Below are 18854 nucleotides of genomic sequence, written 5' to 3' on the forward strand. Positions count from 1 at the left end.
GAGAGATGCCTGCCTGCAACCTTGGAGAAGCCGCTGCCAGTCTGTGAAGACAATACTGAGCTAGATAGACCAATGGTCTGACTCACTATATGGCAGTTTCCTATGTTCCTATGTTGGTGGCAGAGTGACTTTATCAGGGCCCACAGTGGTGAGATGCAGCCCATGAAGCACAAATTGCTTGATGTGTCCTTCAAACCTGGAGCTACATCTGGCATGTTTTCCAACTAGAAGAGTCCAGCAAAACCAGTGTTCTGCTTTAGGGAACTTTCGGTTTCATCTAGGTTTTCATCTTCATGGTGCATGAAATACTTGTGTTAATTAAAAAAGAAAGAAAATGTTATGTATCTGCAAATATTGTAAAGATGGAAAGAAAGGGACATAGTACACATGTAACGGATATAAACAACTTTATAGATGCAAACACAGTCTTCACATCTGTGTTCCCACAGTAGTAGGAAGGGAAGCTGAGGAAGCCTACACAGCCTTTCGTCTCTCAGGAACAGGGCAAATAATGATCAGCACCAAAACCACTGCATCTGCACTTGGACCTCTTGCCAACTGTATCTTGCCCCTATCATCCACGTTCCCAATAAAAGAATGCAGGAGACTTTCAAAGGAGATACCCTGAACGAATTCCTTTCTTACAAGCCTGAAGGGTTTGTGGGATCTCGCTGAGGGGCTAAGGATGAGGCAAGGTGGCTAAGAGCCCTCGCTATGGTCGAAAGGTGGCTGTTCATAGTCTGCAGTTCTGCCAGGATGTCCTGTAGAGTCACAGGTGCTTGTTCGGAATGTGGGGGCATGTCCTGAAATGGTGGCGGTGAACAAACAGATTCAGGGGGCTGCTGCTTGATGAACCCTGCTTGAACAGTCCCCGCCTCATTGAGCACAGGCAGGTATGTGCTTCCACACCTCTTCAGGCGCTCAGCCAGAGCAGGGCCTGTTGAGGGCTGTTCTTCCTCCTTCCCCCGCATGGTGGTGGTCATCACCGAAGCAAGGTACGGTAGCCAGTCAATCAGGTGGGGGGCCTGGCTAGGCGAGATGGCGACACCTGTAGGTGAGTAAATGCAAGGTTGGGTAGCTGAAGCAGAGGCAGCTGACGGTACAGCCGGAGGAAACCCAGGAGGCAGGGAGCAGAGGGAGGCAGATGATGGGTTTACTGTGGCAGAAGCTGATGTCCGTGGTGGCATTTCAGGATTCAAGGCCAAGGTGCAGGTGGGGAGTGGCGGTGAGAATGTGGAGGCCTCACAGCCATAGGGAGGGGAAGGCGAGGGAGGTGCTGTGAGAGGTGCAGGGTCTTCAGAAGATGAGGGTGAGGCAGTGGCAGAGGGCGTGTCAGGGGTGCATGGCTCAGAGTCTGCAAGAAAAACAACAAGAATCATGCATTATCAGCCATATCCAGGCATTATCAGCCATATCCTTTGGTAACCCAGGTGGAAATACACATTCTGAGGTTTACCCCATCATGAGCATATCCCCCCTGGAAAACCTCATACTTCCAGCCCCCTAGCTTTTTATCTCCTTGATACCAATCCGATTATACGCCTCCTTCCTTCCCCACTTCCTAGGCACCCTCCTTCCGGTTTTGGGCTCTGCAGGAAAGGGTATGCAGTGTGTAACAGTCCCTGCTTGCTAAAAGAATGGCAGCAGCTCCCCAGGTCACCACTCAGTAAGCGGAGGCTCTCCTTCCTCCTGCTGACCAAAGACTAATTCAGGGAAGGACAATGAAAACCACGTCCCCACACCCATTCATGCTAGCTGGGCACACCTCCATGCTGTGGAAGGCTTCACCATCTCCCCCCACCCCACACAAGCAAAGACTATGCTACCTTACCTCAGTGTGTTAACTCTCAGCTCCCTCACACCAAAACACACACATATAGAAATAAAATTGAATCAATAATAATAATAATAATAATAATAATAATAATAATAATAATAATAATAAAACATGCACACACACCCTCACCACCCAGCACTGCCTCCTTCCTCACTACCTCATTCTCCTCCACAACTCTCCGCTGCTGCAGACATACACCCTCCTGAGGAGGAAAAGGGAGTGAGAGGGGTAAAAGCATTGCCTGCAACCAAGAGACAGAGGCTGCCATCCAGACTAATGAAATGCACATGCAGCAAAGGAAGGGTGTGTGCAGCATGCTGCATTCCAGACTAAAGTGGCACAGACCCTCATGCAACCTTCAGGGACGTATTTGTTGCATGGCACAGAGGGCTCCAGAAGGTAAGGCAGATCGGAGGGTGGGGCGGAATTCACTCTGTGCAAGCACTCACCCTGCTTTAATATAGAATGCAGTATGTGTGCTACATTAGGCTGTCCGTCAGAATCTCTTGATCCTCTTGATTCTCCTCAGGGCTGTCCTTAGGGCATGGCAAGCAGGGCAACCGCCCCAGACCCTGCTCTCTTAATCCCCATTAGAATTAACTGGAAGGAGGCCCTGCACTGGCTGGTTTGCTCCAGGCCCCAGGCCCCACCAGGGCTCTCGAAGGACAGCCCTGATTCTCCTCTTGGGCACTCATGGTCAGAAATCTGGGTTAACTTGCTTGAACTATTCTTAGAATAAAAGAGAAAACAAAAGCCCTTTCTGATTTACCCACATCTATTGGTGCAGTGATGTGTATTTCCTTCTCTTCTTCCCTCCCTCCCCCTCTGCTCCTCCTCTCCCTCTTTCCCTGGTTGCATATGAATGGGAGACTAGAAGTGTGAGCACTGAAAGATATTCCCCTTAGTGGGTGGAGCTGCTCTGGGAAGAGTAGAAGGTTTCAGGTTCCCTCGCTGGCATCTCCAAGATAGAGCTGAGAGAGATTCCTGCCTACAACCTTGGAGAAGCCTTGGAAAGAGAGCTGGTCTTGTGGTAGCAAGCATGACTTGTCCCCTTCAGCTAAGCAGGATCCACTCTGGTTGCATACTAAAGGGAGACTAGAAGTGTGAGCGCTGTAAGATATTCCCCTTAGGGGATGGAGCCACTCTGGGAAGAACATTTAGGCTCCAAGTTCCTTCCCTGGCATCTCCAAGATAGGGCTGAGAGAGATTCCTGCCTGCAGCCTTGGAGAAGCCGCTGCCAGTCTATGTAGACAATACTGAGCGAGATAGACCTGTGGTCTGACTCAGTATATGGCAGCTTCCTTTGTTCCTAAGCCTCTGCCAGTCTGTGAAGACAATACTGAGCTAGATAGACCAATGGTCTGACTCAGTATATGGTAGCTTCCTATGTTCCTATGTTCCAGAGTGATTGTTGCAACTATTCAATTCAATTCAATTCTATTCAATTCTATTCTATTCTATTCTATTCTATTCTATTCTATTCTAGCAAGAATTATAGTGCAATCCATCTCCAAGGAAGTTAGTAGTTAAACATCTGTTGATTTTAATGGTGTTGCATTGTGGCCTTGGATTGGTTGACACTAGCAAATGATTTCCGTGTGGCCTCTCCCAACCATCCTTGGGAATGCATGGTTCTTATACCAACTGGCACTCCACAGATATACAAAGAGATTGCGAATAAATGGCAGTGACTGGAGGAGAGACAAGAATCAGTCAGGAGAAGAACAGGAGAATCTACGAGAAGGGGTGTAAAATAAAGAAGAGACAGAATGAGCCACCTTAAAATTAAAACTGTATTGAGAAAGGTGCAGTTGGAGGAATGATGGGAACATTAACAACGCTTTTGCTGTGAAAAGGAGTCTTTGTTGCATGCTTTTCTCAACCTATCTCAACACTGAACAGGTGTCCTAAGACTGCAGACCAGCACAGATGCTGCAATTCCAATGAATACAAAGGTATTAAGCCATAAGGGACAGTGACCTAGTTGGAGTTCCAGGTTTGAATCCAGGGTATTCAGTACCATGTTCTTCATTCAGTCCAGTGAACCACAGAGCCTATTGGATTTAGTTCATCCATCACTAAAAGCAGGCTTCTGCCTGTACCTTATCTAGCGATCTGTTGGGAGTTAATGTTTTGGTCTGCTTGCTTTCATTGCATCATTAGTTTTATCTAGCCTGAAGTCAAACCACCTCCAGCTGTGATCTGTTCATATCAACAAGGTTAGCTCTGGCAGAGAGAAGCTCTTGAAGAAAATGTTGGGACCTATTGTGGATTGCCATGTCTACAGTCACAATGCAGCTATTCAGGGTTTTGAAAGTCATTATTAAAATGCAGATGCCTTTTTTTAGGCCCAGTGGAAAAAATGATAACAAGAATTTGTACCCTCTTCCGAAGTATGTACATTAATTCACATTAATGTGCATGTAATGTAATGTGAGCCTTCCTGTATGGTTCACAAGAATCACAAGACAAATTAGCATTGATATTTTCATTCTAGTGCATCTCTATAAGTATTCAAATGAGTAACTGAGCTCACTCAAACAAGCAAAAAAACCAAAATAGTCTTATACATCATTTTAAAACAATGAGCCGGGTCTCATGATCAGTGAGACCCAGTTTGGGGAGCAAACAGGGAGAGCGGGCTAAGCCCGCTCTCCCTGCACACGAGCAGGGCGGGAGCCCTGGGCAGCTGTATCGGCTGCCCACACGATTGCCGGCTCCGTGATGGAGCTGGTGGGGGCTGGGGAGTTCGGGGGCCGAGCAGCCCCCAGAAGCTCCAGTATGCCCTGCACGAGTGCGCAGGGCATACTGGAGAGACCTCCAGAGCCAGGAGGTGGCTTTTCGCCTCCCCTCCGGGGTCTACTAACGATCAGAAAAACCGAGTTTGCAGAGTGCTCACTCCGCAAACCCGGTTCAAGGGGAGGGGTACTTATGCGGGTTAACCGCTGGGAGGCAACCGGGCTCGGCTGCGAGCCCGGTGGCTCGCACGATCATCTGAAATTGGGCTAGGCTCCCCTAGCCCGATTTTGGCTGTTCGTGGGAATAGCCTCCTTATCTATCTATTATATATTTTGAAAGAATTGTTTGTATGTTTGTGCAAAATAAAGTCATACCACAGATGACCTACAGATACTAAATTTTGCATGAAGAAAAAAATTAAATCTTTCCCCGAACATATTCTGGTGTAAAAATTAGTGCATTCAGCTAGGTAGCTGAATGCACTAATTTTTACACCAGAATATATTCGGGGAAAGGTTTAATTTTTCTTTGTATTTTTAAGATGAAATTCTGAATATAATCATCATAATGTAACTGTTATTGTTCTCAACAGATTTTTAACAATAATCAGATCATAATCCCAAAATGACATCATGCCCCCCAAAAGTGAAGATCTTTCTCAGATTCACACATACCATATGTTTCAAACTGTTCTTTCACTTCTCCTTTGCAAGCACATCAATAAAAATGCTATTAAATATATTTACTTTTTTGAACTCTCCTATAAGTGTAATCTATGCAAAACGACTTTGCCTGGCCAATGACGGGCCTCACCTACTAGTCTTCAATAACTGTTGTAACAAGTCTCATGATGACTGCTAAGAAACTGTGTTGTTCCTAAAGAAATTAGCAGGAGACTATCTCTTGTTTGATTTCTGCCAATATCAGTAGCAGGTCTTCTCCTTTATGTCCATCAAAGATGCCTAAATTTACACCTTTCTGCAACTGTAGCACCACTGTGGACTCTCAGGAACGTAGAGAAGATGTGCCTCAAAGTCTTGTCCAGATGAAGGGTCAGAGTTCTGAAGATGAAACAGATAAGAACCACAGAGGCAGAAAGGAGCTAACTTTATTCTTGTTTACCACTAGCTGGAAAAGTCTAACAAACAGCCAACAGTGTGTTGTTTTGTTTTTAAATATTATATATTTCTAAAGGCCTCTTTCGGGGTGGGGGTGAGAGTATATAACCTGGATCACCGTATAGTTATCTCAAAAGGACATTCTGAGATAAGAGCAGAAATGATAGATACTCATCATTCTCCCAAAAGGTAGGAATGTGACAAACCAAGGTTTATTCACTGGCTTGGCACCGTGCGGGGGGTGGGGCAGGGAGCAGGATCTTTTATTATTATTATTATTTTAAGGAGAGCAGGCCTTTACCTGCTCTCCACCGCCACATGCAGCTTCCTGTTGTAGCGGTGCTTGTCCCAAGAACACGTACTTGGTGCCAGGACACACAGGACATCTATGTGTGGCATGGTGTTGCTGACCGCGCAAATGGCACCCGTGCAGGTGCAAAGCAGTGTTCCCTCTAAGGTGTGCGCATATGTGTGCACTCAGGTGTTTTTTTGATGGCCACTCAGTAAATTTTAGATCCCGCTCAGCTTGAATCAGGAAGGCCCCACTCTGAATGCAGGTGTATACACACTGCCTTGATACTGCCGCCCAGAACAAAACTCATTCTGCACACAGATGAAAAAAATTAGAGAGAACACTGGTATAGAGCCATGTGCATCCCTGAGCTGTGACTGGATTCTTGGGACAAGTGCCTCCCTCTGCAGCAGGAAACTGCATGTTGCAGTGGAGAGCAGGTAAGGGCCTGCTTTCCTTTTTAAAAAAGTTCCTGCTAACCAGAAAACATTAACCAGAAAACCAGTCTGCTTCTTTAAGAACTTTAGAAGGAATCCTGGTTTACCACAAATAATCCCTTCTTGGCACCTTGTTGGTGGTGTGGCTCTGCTACATATTAGAAGCAGGATCTAGCCTTAACTCTGCCTCAGAAGGGCAATGGGAACTCATCTTGCTTGCTTATGGAATCTGTGAAACGTGTTTGACTTCCCTCATCAAGCTTTTTCTGTTTTCAAGAAGAACCACTCCCTTTTTAGATACTATCTAAATATCTAAAGCTTCCCTAAACAGCACAATATGTTGATTTTGTAAAAAGAGATAAATGAAGTGACGGATGAAAACATAATTTTTTTGTGAAATGATATTCTACAGGCATCACTTTCACTCCTACTTTGTTGCCTTTTCGTCTGTTTGAACTTTGTGCATGGGTATCTTCTAAAAATATGTTCTTCTGTTTTAGTACTGGGAATGTTCCTGGGAACTTGAGGGGGGAGCAGTGATGGGAGTTTTCTGCAAGAACAGCATTTATCATTTGTGACCCACTGGGCCCAATGCAGTCCACCAACCCTGTTGGGCGCAGGGCTGCCAAGTGTCCAAGTTTGGCATGGACAGTCTAGAAATCAGGAACCAGTCTAGGAAACTTACCTAATCCAAAAGATTTCCAACCTTGTGTTATAGGAAGATAGGAACCTAGGAAGCGGCCATATACTGAGTCAGACCATTGGTCCATCTAGCTCAGTATTTTCTACACAGACTGGCAGCAGCTTCTCCAAGGCTGCAGGCAGGAATCTCTCTCAGCCCTATCTTGGAGATGCCAGGGAGGGAACATGGAACCTTCTGCTCCTCTCAAGGCAGATGATGGGGGTTATAGTCCAACATCTTGTGGTAGCAAGCATGACTTGTCCCCTTAGCTAAGCAGGGTCCACCCTGGTTGTATATGAATGGGAGACTAGAAGTGCGAGCACTGTAAGATATTCCCCTTAGGGGATGGAGCCGCTCTGGGAAGAGCATCTATGTTCCAAGTTCTGTGAAGACAATACGGAGCTAGATAAACCAATGGTCTGACTCAGTATATGGCATCTTCCCATGTCCCTATATTCCTAACATCTACAGACCAAAGATTGGGAAACCCTTCCTTGAAATAGCATGGTCCAGACATTAATCTCTAACCAGGGGTGTAGCTATAATTGAGTGGATCGGTTCAAAGAACCCGGTCCCCCCAGATCCTGAGGGCACCCCAGCTCCACCCCTCCCTATTCTCTTCATTATCTCCCTTACTCTGAGGGGCTGCTGTGGAGAGGGGTGAACATGGGCCTCCTCTTCCATAGCTATACCTCTGTCTCCGATGCAAATAAAGCTCCCACTTGCAATGAACCTTCCTAATGCAGATGGTTATGTGCCACATGTGAAAAAGAAGAGGAAGGCAAAACTTATTAAGGTACCAACAGGAATGAACAATTTTGTAAAAGAATCCAGATGTCTCAAGCAAGAGAGCTAAGCTACACATTGCCAAATAGGACTGGGTAATGGAGCACGATATGAGAATTCTTCTTCACTTCAAAACCTGAAGCAAAACACATCGCTTTTTCGTCCTACTAACACAAATCCACATAGGAACATATAGGAACATAGGAAGCTGCCATATACTGAGTCAGACCATTGGTCTATCTAGCTCAGTATTGTCTTCACAGACTAGCAGTGGCTTTTCCAAGGCTGCAGGCAGGAATCTCTCTCAGCCCTATCTTGAAGAAGCCAGGGAGGGAACTTGGAACCTTCTGTTCTTCCCAGAGTGGCTCCATCCCCTGAGGGGAATATCTTACAGTGCTCACACTTCTAGTCTCCCATTCATATGCAACCAGGACAGACCCTGCTTAGCTATGGGGACAAGTCATGCTTGCTACCACAAGACCAGCTCTCCTCTCCTCCACCTTATTCACTATTCTGCCTGGAGTTATGACAATCCCTTATCAGAGATGTGATTTCACATTTCAGTAGGAGAAGGAGGTAAAGAATTCAGAAAATGAGCAACTGGGCGGTGAAGAGTTACGCATCTTACCCCTCCCTGATGATTTTCCCCTATAAATGCCCCCCCCCCAGCAATTCCATCTGGGCAACTTTAGGAAGCCTGTTTTCCTCCGAACATCTAGTTGGGCTCTCACAGGGGTATCACTTCCTCTCAATTGCACATTGGCCACGGGTATGTTGCTCGCTATAGAACATCTGTCCCATGCACATAGTTGATTTCCTTCAGCACAGTGTAGTTTAGCTGGAAATGATTCCTTCTAAATGAAGATTCTAAAGTCCATTAAAAACCCCAATCCTTTTCAGATTACCTGGAGGAAGGCAACCTGCTGCTGTTTTATGGAGAGAGTATTGCAGCTCAAGACAGAGCCTACCACCTTAAAATCCTGTCTGAATTACACCCTTAGGCATACAGTACATCAGGCCACCACAGAGCTTCTCTGCATGATCGCAGGAAATCTTTTTAGAAAGAGTAAAAATCAAATTGCTTAAAACGAAATGGAACATGAACCCAGCTATTGGTTTGACTCAGGATATGGAACAAGAAGGAAAAGACAACTCAGTTTTTGGTGAATGCTTGAGTTCCTGCCAGTATTGTACTGACTTGAAACGGTAGTAAAAACATTATTCAAATCTCAAAGAAAAAGCAATGACTCAACATGGAAAGGTTTCAGGGATGATTTCAGTTCAATGGAAAGCCAGTCTATAAAAGTGAGACAGAAGAGAGATCCATAGAGCTGAGGTCAAGCTGAAGGGAATTTTTTTCAAAGGTACAGAAGTTGTATTTGAGTCCCACCTAAAATGGTTTATTTATTTTTTACAAAAAGAAGAAAGCAAAAGAGCCTACTTATTAAAAAGAGAAAGTGTGTTCTGTGGAACATGGAGTGAGACCGTGATTGCTCATAAAGTCTAGGTCTGAGTTTGCCTTTAGGTTTGTGGGAAGCTTATTATTTGTTTCTGCTGCTTGGATTCTTAGTCATATCAGCCAGCTAACTGGTAGGTGGTGCTATTCACATTGCTCTACCCAAGTAAAAAATGAGATCAGACCTAGAAAATGGCAAGTCCAGCTATGTGTCCAGAGTTAGCATATGACATTATTACAGTTGCTGGTTTGGACGCATCTCTAAATGTAGTTTTGTATTTATTAAAGAGAACCCGGAAAGCCTTGTCTAAATATCAGGGGAGAGAGAGAGAGATGTCTGGCTACAACATGAGACAAGTGGTTTCTCCTTTTCATTTCTTTACTGGATTGCCTGAGGAGGAATGGGGGAGGGTCATTTGGCAGGATGAGAAATATTCAACGTGCCAAAAGGAAGAAAGACCAAAGGGTCACCTCTTTTGGAAAAGGAAAACTGCCTGATTTTGGAATGCAACAGGGCTGTAAAAAGACAGCATTTTGTCTTTAACAAGGCCTGAGAGTTAGGAACTCAGCCAGCTGGGTACTCCTTGCAAACCCAAGAATATTAGAACTCTCAAGGTCAGAAAGAGTCAAGACGCCACCAGGAATGTGAAGAGAGACAGTCTGGCTATGTGGTGATGGGGAAGAACTGAGGTACAGCGTCCTGAGGTCCATAAATGAGTCAACAGATTGAATGAGGTCAGAAAGCCGTCTTCAGAGAAGGAAGTATTGTCTTCTAAGACAAAATATATGGATAAACCCCTATTCTCTGCACACATACCCATCTGATGGTGAATGAAACAAAATAAGAAAAAATACATTCATTTCAAGAAAAAAATGTTTTAACTTTTATCTGTACTGTAGGGCCCACCAAATGATGTGAAGAATTTAAGACAGTAGCAAGCATTCCCTATATCCCATATCATAAACTCTAATATTACTATTAGATGTTACAGCTCAGCCCTGCTACCAGAGCAAAGAGGCAAAGTGGTGATTCTCTTATATTTAGCAGGGGGAGAGCAACTGTCCCTATCCAACCCTAGCACAACATCCCTCCAGTGGCTATTGCTGGTGCCAACTTTATGTTTCTTTATGTGAGCCCATTTGAGATAGGGAGCCATCTTTATTTGCTTATTATTATTGTTTATATGTAAACCAGTTTGAGAATTCTTGTTGAAAGGCAGTATATAAATATTTGTAGTAGTAATGCTGTTGGTAGTACAGCAACAAGGGTGAATAAATGTCTCTTATAAGGGGTCATGCACATAGACATGTACACACATACACACACACATAGAATCCAAGGGTAAGTGTTGTGTATGCAAGAACAAGGCAGTGGAGTGAAATCAGGAATATTAGTAGTTTAATGAAATGGATATTATGTACAGAGATGCGCGTGCAGACTGCTTTTCAGCCTGCTCTTGCTGCAGGCTGTTAGTTAGGCCCACCTCTACTCCAGGACTGGAATACAAATAGCTAAAGCCTCATTCAAAAGCTGGCCTGGATCAAGGAATGGATTACCCCAAAACACCACACACACAAACACACACATTTACATTTGTTTTGGAGTCCTTTTTCTGTCTTCCTGCTGTTTTGAAAGTTGCCTTTTTTCTTGGCTTCTAGAGACCCCGATCTGCCAAAGGACTGATAGTAACTAATTCAGAGAAGATCAAACAGAGATGGATGGAGAATACTGAAAATCTGTGCAGCAGAAATCTATACTCTAGAAGATATTCCCTACTTTCAGGAACCTCTAGTATGGGAAGATGAATTAAGATCAGCACTCTGGTCATTACCAAGTTGGAAGGCTATAGGAACTGATGGAATAGCTATAGAAATATATAGAAATATATAGAAATATATAGATATATATGTATGTATGTATTATTTCTCTACTGCCCTGAGTCATTTTTGGAAGGGCGGTATAGAAATCAAATCAAATAAATAAATAAATATGGCAAGCAACAGAAGAAGAATCAGTCAAGGCTCTAACCAAACTATGCCAGCAAATGTGGAGAACGACACAATGGTCAACAGATTGGAAGAGGTCAGTCTACATACCTATACCAAAGAAAGGGGACTTAACAGATTGTGCAAACCATCACACAATATCCTTAATTTCACATGCTAGCAAAATAACGTTCAGGATTATCTAACACAGATTAGAGACCTATGTGGAAAGGGATGTGCTGGATGTTCAAGCTGGTTTCAGAAAAGACTGAAGAACAAGAGACATCATTGCTGATGCATGCTGAATAACTGAGAAAGCCAAAGAATACCAAAAAGAAGTCAATATGTGCTTTGCTGACTACAGAAAAGTCTTTGGTTGCATCAACCATGTCAAGTTGTGGAATATCCTTAGGAAAATGGACGTCCCAGAACATCTCATTGTTCTCATGCGAAACCTATACACAAGAAAGAAAGCCACAGTCCAGATAGTGAAACAGACTGGTTCCGGATCAGCAAAGGAGTAAGACAAGGCTGTATACTTTCTCCTTATTTATTCAACTTATATGCTGAACATATATTTATTTATTATTTATTTATTCTATTTCTATAACGCCCTTCCAAAAATGGCTCAGGGTGGTTTACACAGAGAAATAACAAATAAATAAGATGGATCCCTGTCCCCAAAGGGCTCACAATCTAAAAAGAAACATAAGACAGACACCAGCAACAGTCACTGGAAGGACTATGCTGGGGCTGGATAGGGCCAGTTACTCTCCTCCTTCTAAATAAAGAGAATCACCACATTAAAAGGTGCCTCTTTGCCATTTTAGTAGGGGTTGTAGCAGGGATATACTGAGAGAAGGATATACTGAGAGAGGTATATACTGTTATTAGCAGGGGCTTGCCAAGTTAGCAAGGATATACTGAGAGAAGCTGGATTGGAAGAAGATGAGCGTGATTTTAAAGTTGGAGGAAGAAACATCAATAACCTGCGCTACGCTGATGACACCACTCTGATAGCTGAGAATGCGGATAATCTGCAAGCTCTAGTAATGAAAATCAAGGAGCACAGTGAAAAAATGGGACCACAATTAAATGTAAAGAAGACTAAACTAATGACAACAGGTACAGCAACCAGCCTCAGAATTGATAATGAAGACATTGAAGTGGTAGATAGCTTCTGCCTTTTAGGATCGAGCATCAACAGTAAAAGATCCAGCAGTCAAGAAATATGCCACAGACTAGCACTTGGTAGGCTTGCAATGAAGGCCTTGGAAAGGATATTTAGATGCCGTGATGTGTCTATACATACAAAGATTAGAATCATTCAGACAATGGTTTTCCCTGTGACACACTTGGATGTGAAAGCTGGACTTTGACGAAGCAAGATAGAAAAAGCATTGACGCGTTTGAATTTTGGTGCTGGAGAAGACTTTTGAGGATACCATGGACAGCCAGGAAAACAAACAAATGGATCATAGAACAAATCAATCCAGAATTTTCACTCAAGGCACAAATGAACAGGCTCAAACTACCATACTTTGGACACATTATGCGAAGACCCAGCTCCCTTGAGAAGTCTATAATGCTGGGGAAAATTAAAGGAAAAAGAAGAGGACAACCAGCAGCAAGGTGGACTGGATTATGACATCAATGAATGTACCACTGAGAGACCTTAAAGGCCAAGTTGAAGACAGATAATCCTGGAGAAAATCTATCTATGTGGTCGCTAAGAGTAAACACCAACTTGAAGGCACTTAATCAATCAAGAGACCCCAGCAATAGTGGGATAACAGCCCCCGCAACTTTAGTGTCGCAAGTCTAGGGGCAGAGCCAACTGAGAGTGCTCTCTTCATCTAAGTTGCATGTGTTTACAAGTCCCCAAAGAATAACATCCACACATGATATCAGGTCATTATAGATCAATCTCTTATCTATTTCCAGAAGAGCTGGAAATGTTGTTATCCTTATGGACGCATAACTGCAGCACCTGTGGGCAAGAGGGAAGTACCGACAGATACATTGGTTTCACAAAAATCTAAAGAAAAAAATATAAAGGGGTCAAACACCCCCCCACTGCCCCAATGTAACTCAATGGTGTAGAACAGGCCTGCTCATCTTAGGATGCCCAACTGCTTTTGTACTACAACTCCTATAATCCCCAGCCACAGTGACCAATAGCCATGGATTATGGGAACTGTAGGCCAACGTCTTCAGGAGGGCAAGAGTTGGTGGGGGGCAGCCCAGGTGTAGAATGTTTGCAGAGTCAGGGAGCAGTTAACACACAACTGAGTGGGCTGAGATGAAACTCAGCAGCAAGTGTGGGGGAAGGAGGGCTGGAACAAAAAGAGTGGGAAATTTCTCACCTTGAAGAATACTCCATCGAGACAGTCACAACCCCTTCAGCTTCTGAGGGGGGAAGTGCCGAAAACATTTACCATGCTCAGCCACAGGTTCAGGTAACACATGCACACCGAGGATATACTGCAACATTTTGTTGCGGGTCCATACTTGTCTAACATAATCCAGACTACAACGGTGTCACAAGCACAAAACAAGAGCTAAATGTGCATGCAGAACAAATTACACAAACAGGTGAGCCCATATGAATGTTTGTTTATTTATTTTTAAAACATTATACCCTGTCTTTCTTAAATGAATTTGTGGTGGCTTACAAAAATATAAATAATACCATAAAATATTAAAGCAACAATTACTTTCTTTATCTAGAAGAAATGAAACAGTGGGGCAGGCCACAAACATTTATACAAACGCTGCAGAGGCCTCCCAAAAAAGAATGCCTTTAACTGCTGCTTAAAGGCAGTTAAGGAGGTGGGCATCCAAGTTTCAGGGGAAAGGGAGTTCCAGAGAGCAGGGACATTGTGGAGAAGGCCCACCAAATCTGGCAGTCGGATGTGCAAGGGAGCCTCTCTAGTAGATCTTAAGGGCCAGGCAGATTTATTTGGGAGTTGGCAGTCCTATGGGTTCTTGTATGCCCTAAGCCATTAGGACAACAAGATTTTGATTGGACAACAAGATTTTTTTATTGAACCAACAAACTACCAAAGCATACAGTACTTTACCAAAGTACAATTATATACAAAGTGGGTGTTTGTACATCATATATATACAAAGATTTACACACAAGGATTTGGTAAACAACAGGGTTATAAAGTACTAGTGTTTTCAGGCCCGTTAAATAACGGGCGCTAGTAAGTGCTCTGGGCCCACCCCCACTCCCTCTTGCCCTCCCCCCTGCCCAGAAGACTCTTCTACCTTTTATATGCTCCCTGCAGCGGGCCCCGGCTTTCCCCGCGGCAAGGCCGGTTCCGCCGCAGCCGCCTCTGCCCTCCCTGGTCCCCGCTTCTCCTTCGTTCCGGGAGACCCCCCCCCCGAGTGCGGCCGCCAGCGGGCCCAGTCCTTTCCTGTTCGTCCTGCCACCCCGCCGCAGCCCCCGTTCCCGCTTGCTGAGGCCGCGGCTTCGCTGCCGCCTCGGCCGCACTTCCGTGGCAGCGGCCCTGTCCGTCCTGCCACGGCCCCCGCTTGCCGAGGCCGCGGCTTCGCCGCCGCCTCGGCCGCACTTCCGTGGCAGCAGCCGCTGCCATCGGGGCCAGTTGCCCCGCCGCCGCCTCACCCGCACTCCCGCCGCCAGTTGCCCCGCCGCAGCCACTGCCACCTCTGGCTGTGGCCACGGCTCCGCCGTCGCCGCTTCACCCGCACTCTCCTCCCGGCGTGGACGGCAGCCACTTCTCCTTCTCCCAGCCCCAACATGGCCACCGGGTGCTGGCGTTCGCGGCTGCCTTGCTCTGTTCTGGGCATGCGCTTTGCGCATGCCCAGAACAGGCAGGCACGAACGCACGCTTGGTGTCCGTCCACGGACAGACACCAAGCGTTTTATTAGAGAGGATATGCAGGCAGTACTGTAACTCGGGGGAGGGGGGATTTCAAGGCACATCAGGTAATCGGGGGGTGGTGGTGTTTACATCAAATGTCCATTTCCACAATTTGTCCCATTGCTGTTTAGAAGAGATACACTTGTCTTTCTGCACATAACCATACAGACTTTTCCAGAAGAAAATTTGCTGTCTTATCCATGTGGACCTCTTGGGTCACATCTTCCCTCCCTGTTCCTATGCAAGAACATTGCATAAATAACAAACAGGTTTACTAACCTAATTACAAGAAGGGGAATGTTCCAATTCCCTAGTATGAGGGTGCCCATTCCGTCCCATTTAAAGCCATTAGGGCTTTAAAGGTAATAGCCAGCACCTTGAATCATAATTAGAAATACACTGGTAAATCAGTGCAATTGGTATGATGTTGCGGTGATATGATCCAAATGCCTAATGCTCATCAGGACACCTACCATCACATTCTCTACTAACTGAATAGACCATATTTTTGAGGAATTAAGTATTTAGACCACATTTTAAAGTACTCTCCCTACTCCACAGGTGTGTGTGGGGTGTGTGTGTGTGCTAGTATAACCTGACTGCTGCAGCTAGCTGTCCCTCTGTTGCTCTTGCTGCATACAGAGATCCCTCCACTGTCACCGCTTTCCCCATGCCAAACCCAGTGACCAATGACCCACTGGCAAGGGATCGGGAGGCAGGGAGTGGCTCAAGCAGCAATGGATGGGTGGGGGCTGATGAATCTAACACCAAGATTTGGAGGGTCCTGAAGGACTGGGAGCTGTGCTGAAAGGCAGTTTGGGAGAGCCTGAAGCACATGATCTTACCACCTCACAGCAGATCATGTGGCAGGACTCCGTGCTCCCTGATCAGCAGAACTGAAAGAATACACCAAAAATCAGTCTTATCCCTGTGTCTTACCCACTAGCTTATCCAGTCATTCGCCCCACCCCCGTACACTGGGTAATAGCCAAGTGCTGAATAGAGGAACTTATACAGCAGTATACACCCCTAAACAGCAGATTCCGGGCACCCCTGCTGAGTTTATATTCAATGAATGTATCTGATCCCTAAGGCTCAAATCCAACTCCAAACCCCTCTCTGATTCTGCAAGTTTGGCAGAGTTCTTGCAAACATTTAGCTAGACAAAATGACTAACTGACCACACACACATACAAGCTAGATGATCTATGTTGATGTTTAACTATTGTATTACAACGTTGATGGTTTATTTTGCTGGGCTTCTGTCTGTAAGTATTATTCTTGTACTGGTCTGTGACTGTAATAAAGTACTGAATAACTGATCAAATAAGTTAACAATGACCAAAATTCACCAGGTCATTAATGAAGTAAAGTTAAAAAATAAAAACAGACACAGCATCACAATTCTACCAGAGAAACGGGGTGGTGGTGGTGGTGGTGGTGAATCATTAGTAAAGCTAAGGCAGATCAGAAAGTCAATTTTTGCAAACATGTTTGCATCCACCAAAAAGCATTCCCATTTTGCAAACATTTTGCAAATATTTGCAAAAAGCACCCTCATTTTTTCAGGAGGTGGTTGAAAAATTTTGAAAATGTTTGCAAAGCATGCCTTGTTATGGCCTCAGCATGCAAGCTGATGGTCCTTCTTTTATTATGCTTGCTGTATGCATAGCATGACAAAGGAGGGAATCAGCTGGGGAGCACATTTGAGTGTGGATGGTGTCTTTGTAGGAGATGCACATTTGAATGTGCCCTCCAGGACATCTTATTATTATTGTTATTGTTATTGTTACATTTATATCCCGCTCTTCCTCCAAGGAGCTACATACTTGAGTTTCTCCTCACAACAACCCTGTGAAGTAGATTAGGCTGAGAGAGAAGTGACTGGCCCAGAGTCACCCAGCTAGTTTCATGGCTGAATGGGGATTTGAACTCGACTCTCCCCAGTCCTAGTCTAGCACTCTAACCACTACACCATGCTGGTTCTTTTATTTCAATCCACAAACCATAAAAACAAAAACAAACCTTTGGTTTGAACACCAAGCCTAAGTTAAAAACTAAAAATCATAGGCCTAATTAAATTGTACAGCAGAGTTAAATATCCAACAACTAATTCATAACTAGCACACTATAAGATTGAATTAATACAAATTGGCCTGTCTCAGTATCTTTGTCCTTTGTTCTAATAGCTGCCACAAGAAACTTAGCCATATTTTTAGTAATTGTTATGTTAGAATCAATGATATGTTTGCATCAGTGATCAATATGTGTATATTTTATTTTGATTTTATCTGTGCAGAATAAAGTATGATTACCTACAAATACCAAATTTTGCATAAATAATGTTGCCACTTGATGTAGCTGAAAGCACTACTTTTTATGGTGGAATATGCTGGGTGAAAGGTGTATGTGTATGTGAGAGAGATTCTGAATATAATTATAATATTTTAATTATTGTTCTGAACAGATTTTTAACACTCAATAATCAGATCAATAATTTAAAAATGACATCATGCCCAAGAGAAGCAAAGATCTTTCTCACCTTCAAATGTACTATGTATGGTCATTATTCAATAAAATGAAGGATGCTTGAAGCTGAAACCCTACAAATTTCAAACTGTCCTTTTATGTTCCTTTTGCAAGCACATTAATATAAAATGTTATTACATATAGCTTTCTTAAACTTCCCTAGTAGTGCAATCTATGCAAAATGACTTTGCCTGGTCACGATGGGCCTTACCCACTAGTACATATATAAATAATCAGAATTCCCCAGATTGGGGGCATATCTGGATTTATATTCCAACAGTAGAATTTCATCCAAGATTCAAAGTGAGAACATTGTGGTTTTGTTTGCCTTCTTCAATATCACTATATAACCAAATCTGATTGGTCCCATGACATCATCATGTACACATTCGTTTCTCAACATGTTGTATGCATAGTCCAGGAGGTCTATGAGACACAGCTGGGGGTTACAGAGTGGGAAGGGAGGGGAAAGAAACCCAGCAAGGAAAGTGCTTGCCTTTTGCAGCTGGTTACTGAGAAACTGAGCTGCTTCACTCCTGCTAACTGAGCAAAGAGGCACCCTTTAAAGTGGTGATTCTCTTATATTTAGCTGGGGGAGAACATAGCATCCCTTCAGTTGTTGCTTGTGTCTACCTTATGTTTCTTTTTTAGACTGTGAAATTGGTACAGGAAACCATCTTATCATTTAATTATTTTTCTATGTAAACTGCTTTGAGAAATTTTGTTGAAAAACAACATATAAACATTTGGAGCAGTTGTAGTAGTACTGCCAAGAATTATTCCCACTCTCACACTCCCTTTCTCTTTTCCTGTCTCTCTATCTTGCCCCTCCCTCCTCTCAAAATAATGGCCAACACAATCGGCACATTATGCGGTGTGTAATGGTTTATATTTCCCAGCAATTTGGCAGTCCATGCTTTGCACCACACTGTATTCAGCCCTCATAGCTTTGGCCAACATCACTTCTAGCCCAGGTACTGTTATAACATATCAGAACCAGAGGTCTATAACATATCAGAACCAGAGGTAGCAACTCAGAAGTATGGTGAAATATAGGCCTGTGTCTGATTTCAGTTTATTAAGAAATGATACCTGAACT

General features: G+C 44.1%; 1 protein-coding gene across 5 annotated transcripts in view; it reads right to left on the bottom strand.

The window, feature by feature from the left end:
- Window positions 1-390: 390 nt before the first annotated feature.
- Window positions 391-18854, bottom strand: part of RUNX2 (RUNX family transcription factor 2) — a 366905-nt gene continuing 348441 nt past the window's right edge. For all 5 annotated transcript variants that reach the window (XM_053284100.1, XM_053284103.1, XM_053284101.1 and 2 more), the window contains one exon: window positions 391-1354. In XM_053284100.1, the coding sequence (XP_053140075.1) occupies window positions 642-1354 (713 nt within the window). In that variant the 3' untranslated portion in view covers window positions 391-641. The remainder of the gene's footprint in view (window positions 1355-18854) is intronic.

Source organism: Hemicordylus capensis, chromosome 1, assembly GCF_027244095.1.
Source record: "Hemicordylus capensis ecotype Gifberg chromosome 1, rHemCap1.1.pri, whole genome shotgun sequence".
NCBI classification, from domain to species: Eukaryota; Metazoa; Chordata; class Lepidosauria; order Squamata; family Cordylidae; genus Hemicordylus; species Hemicordylus capensis.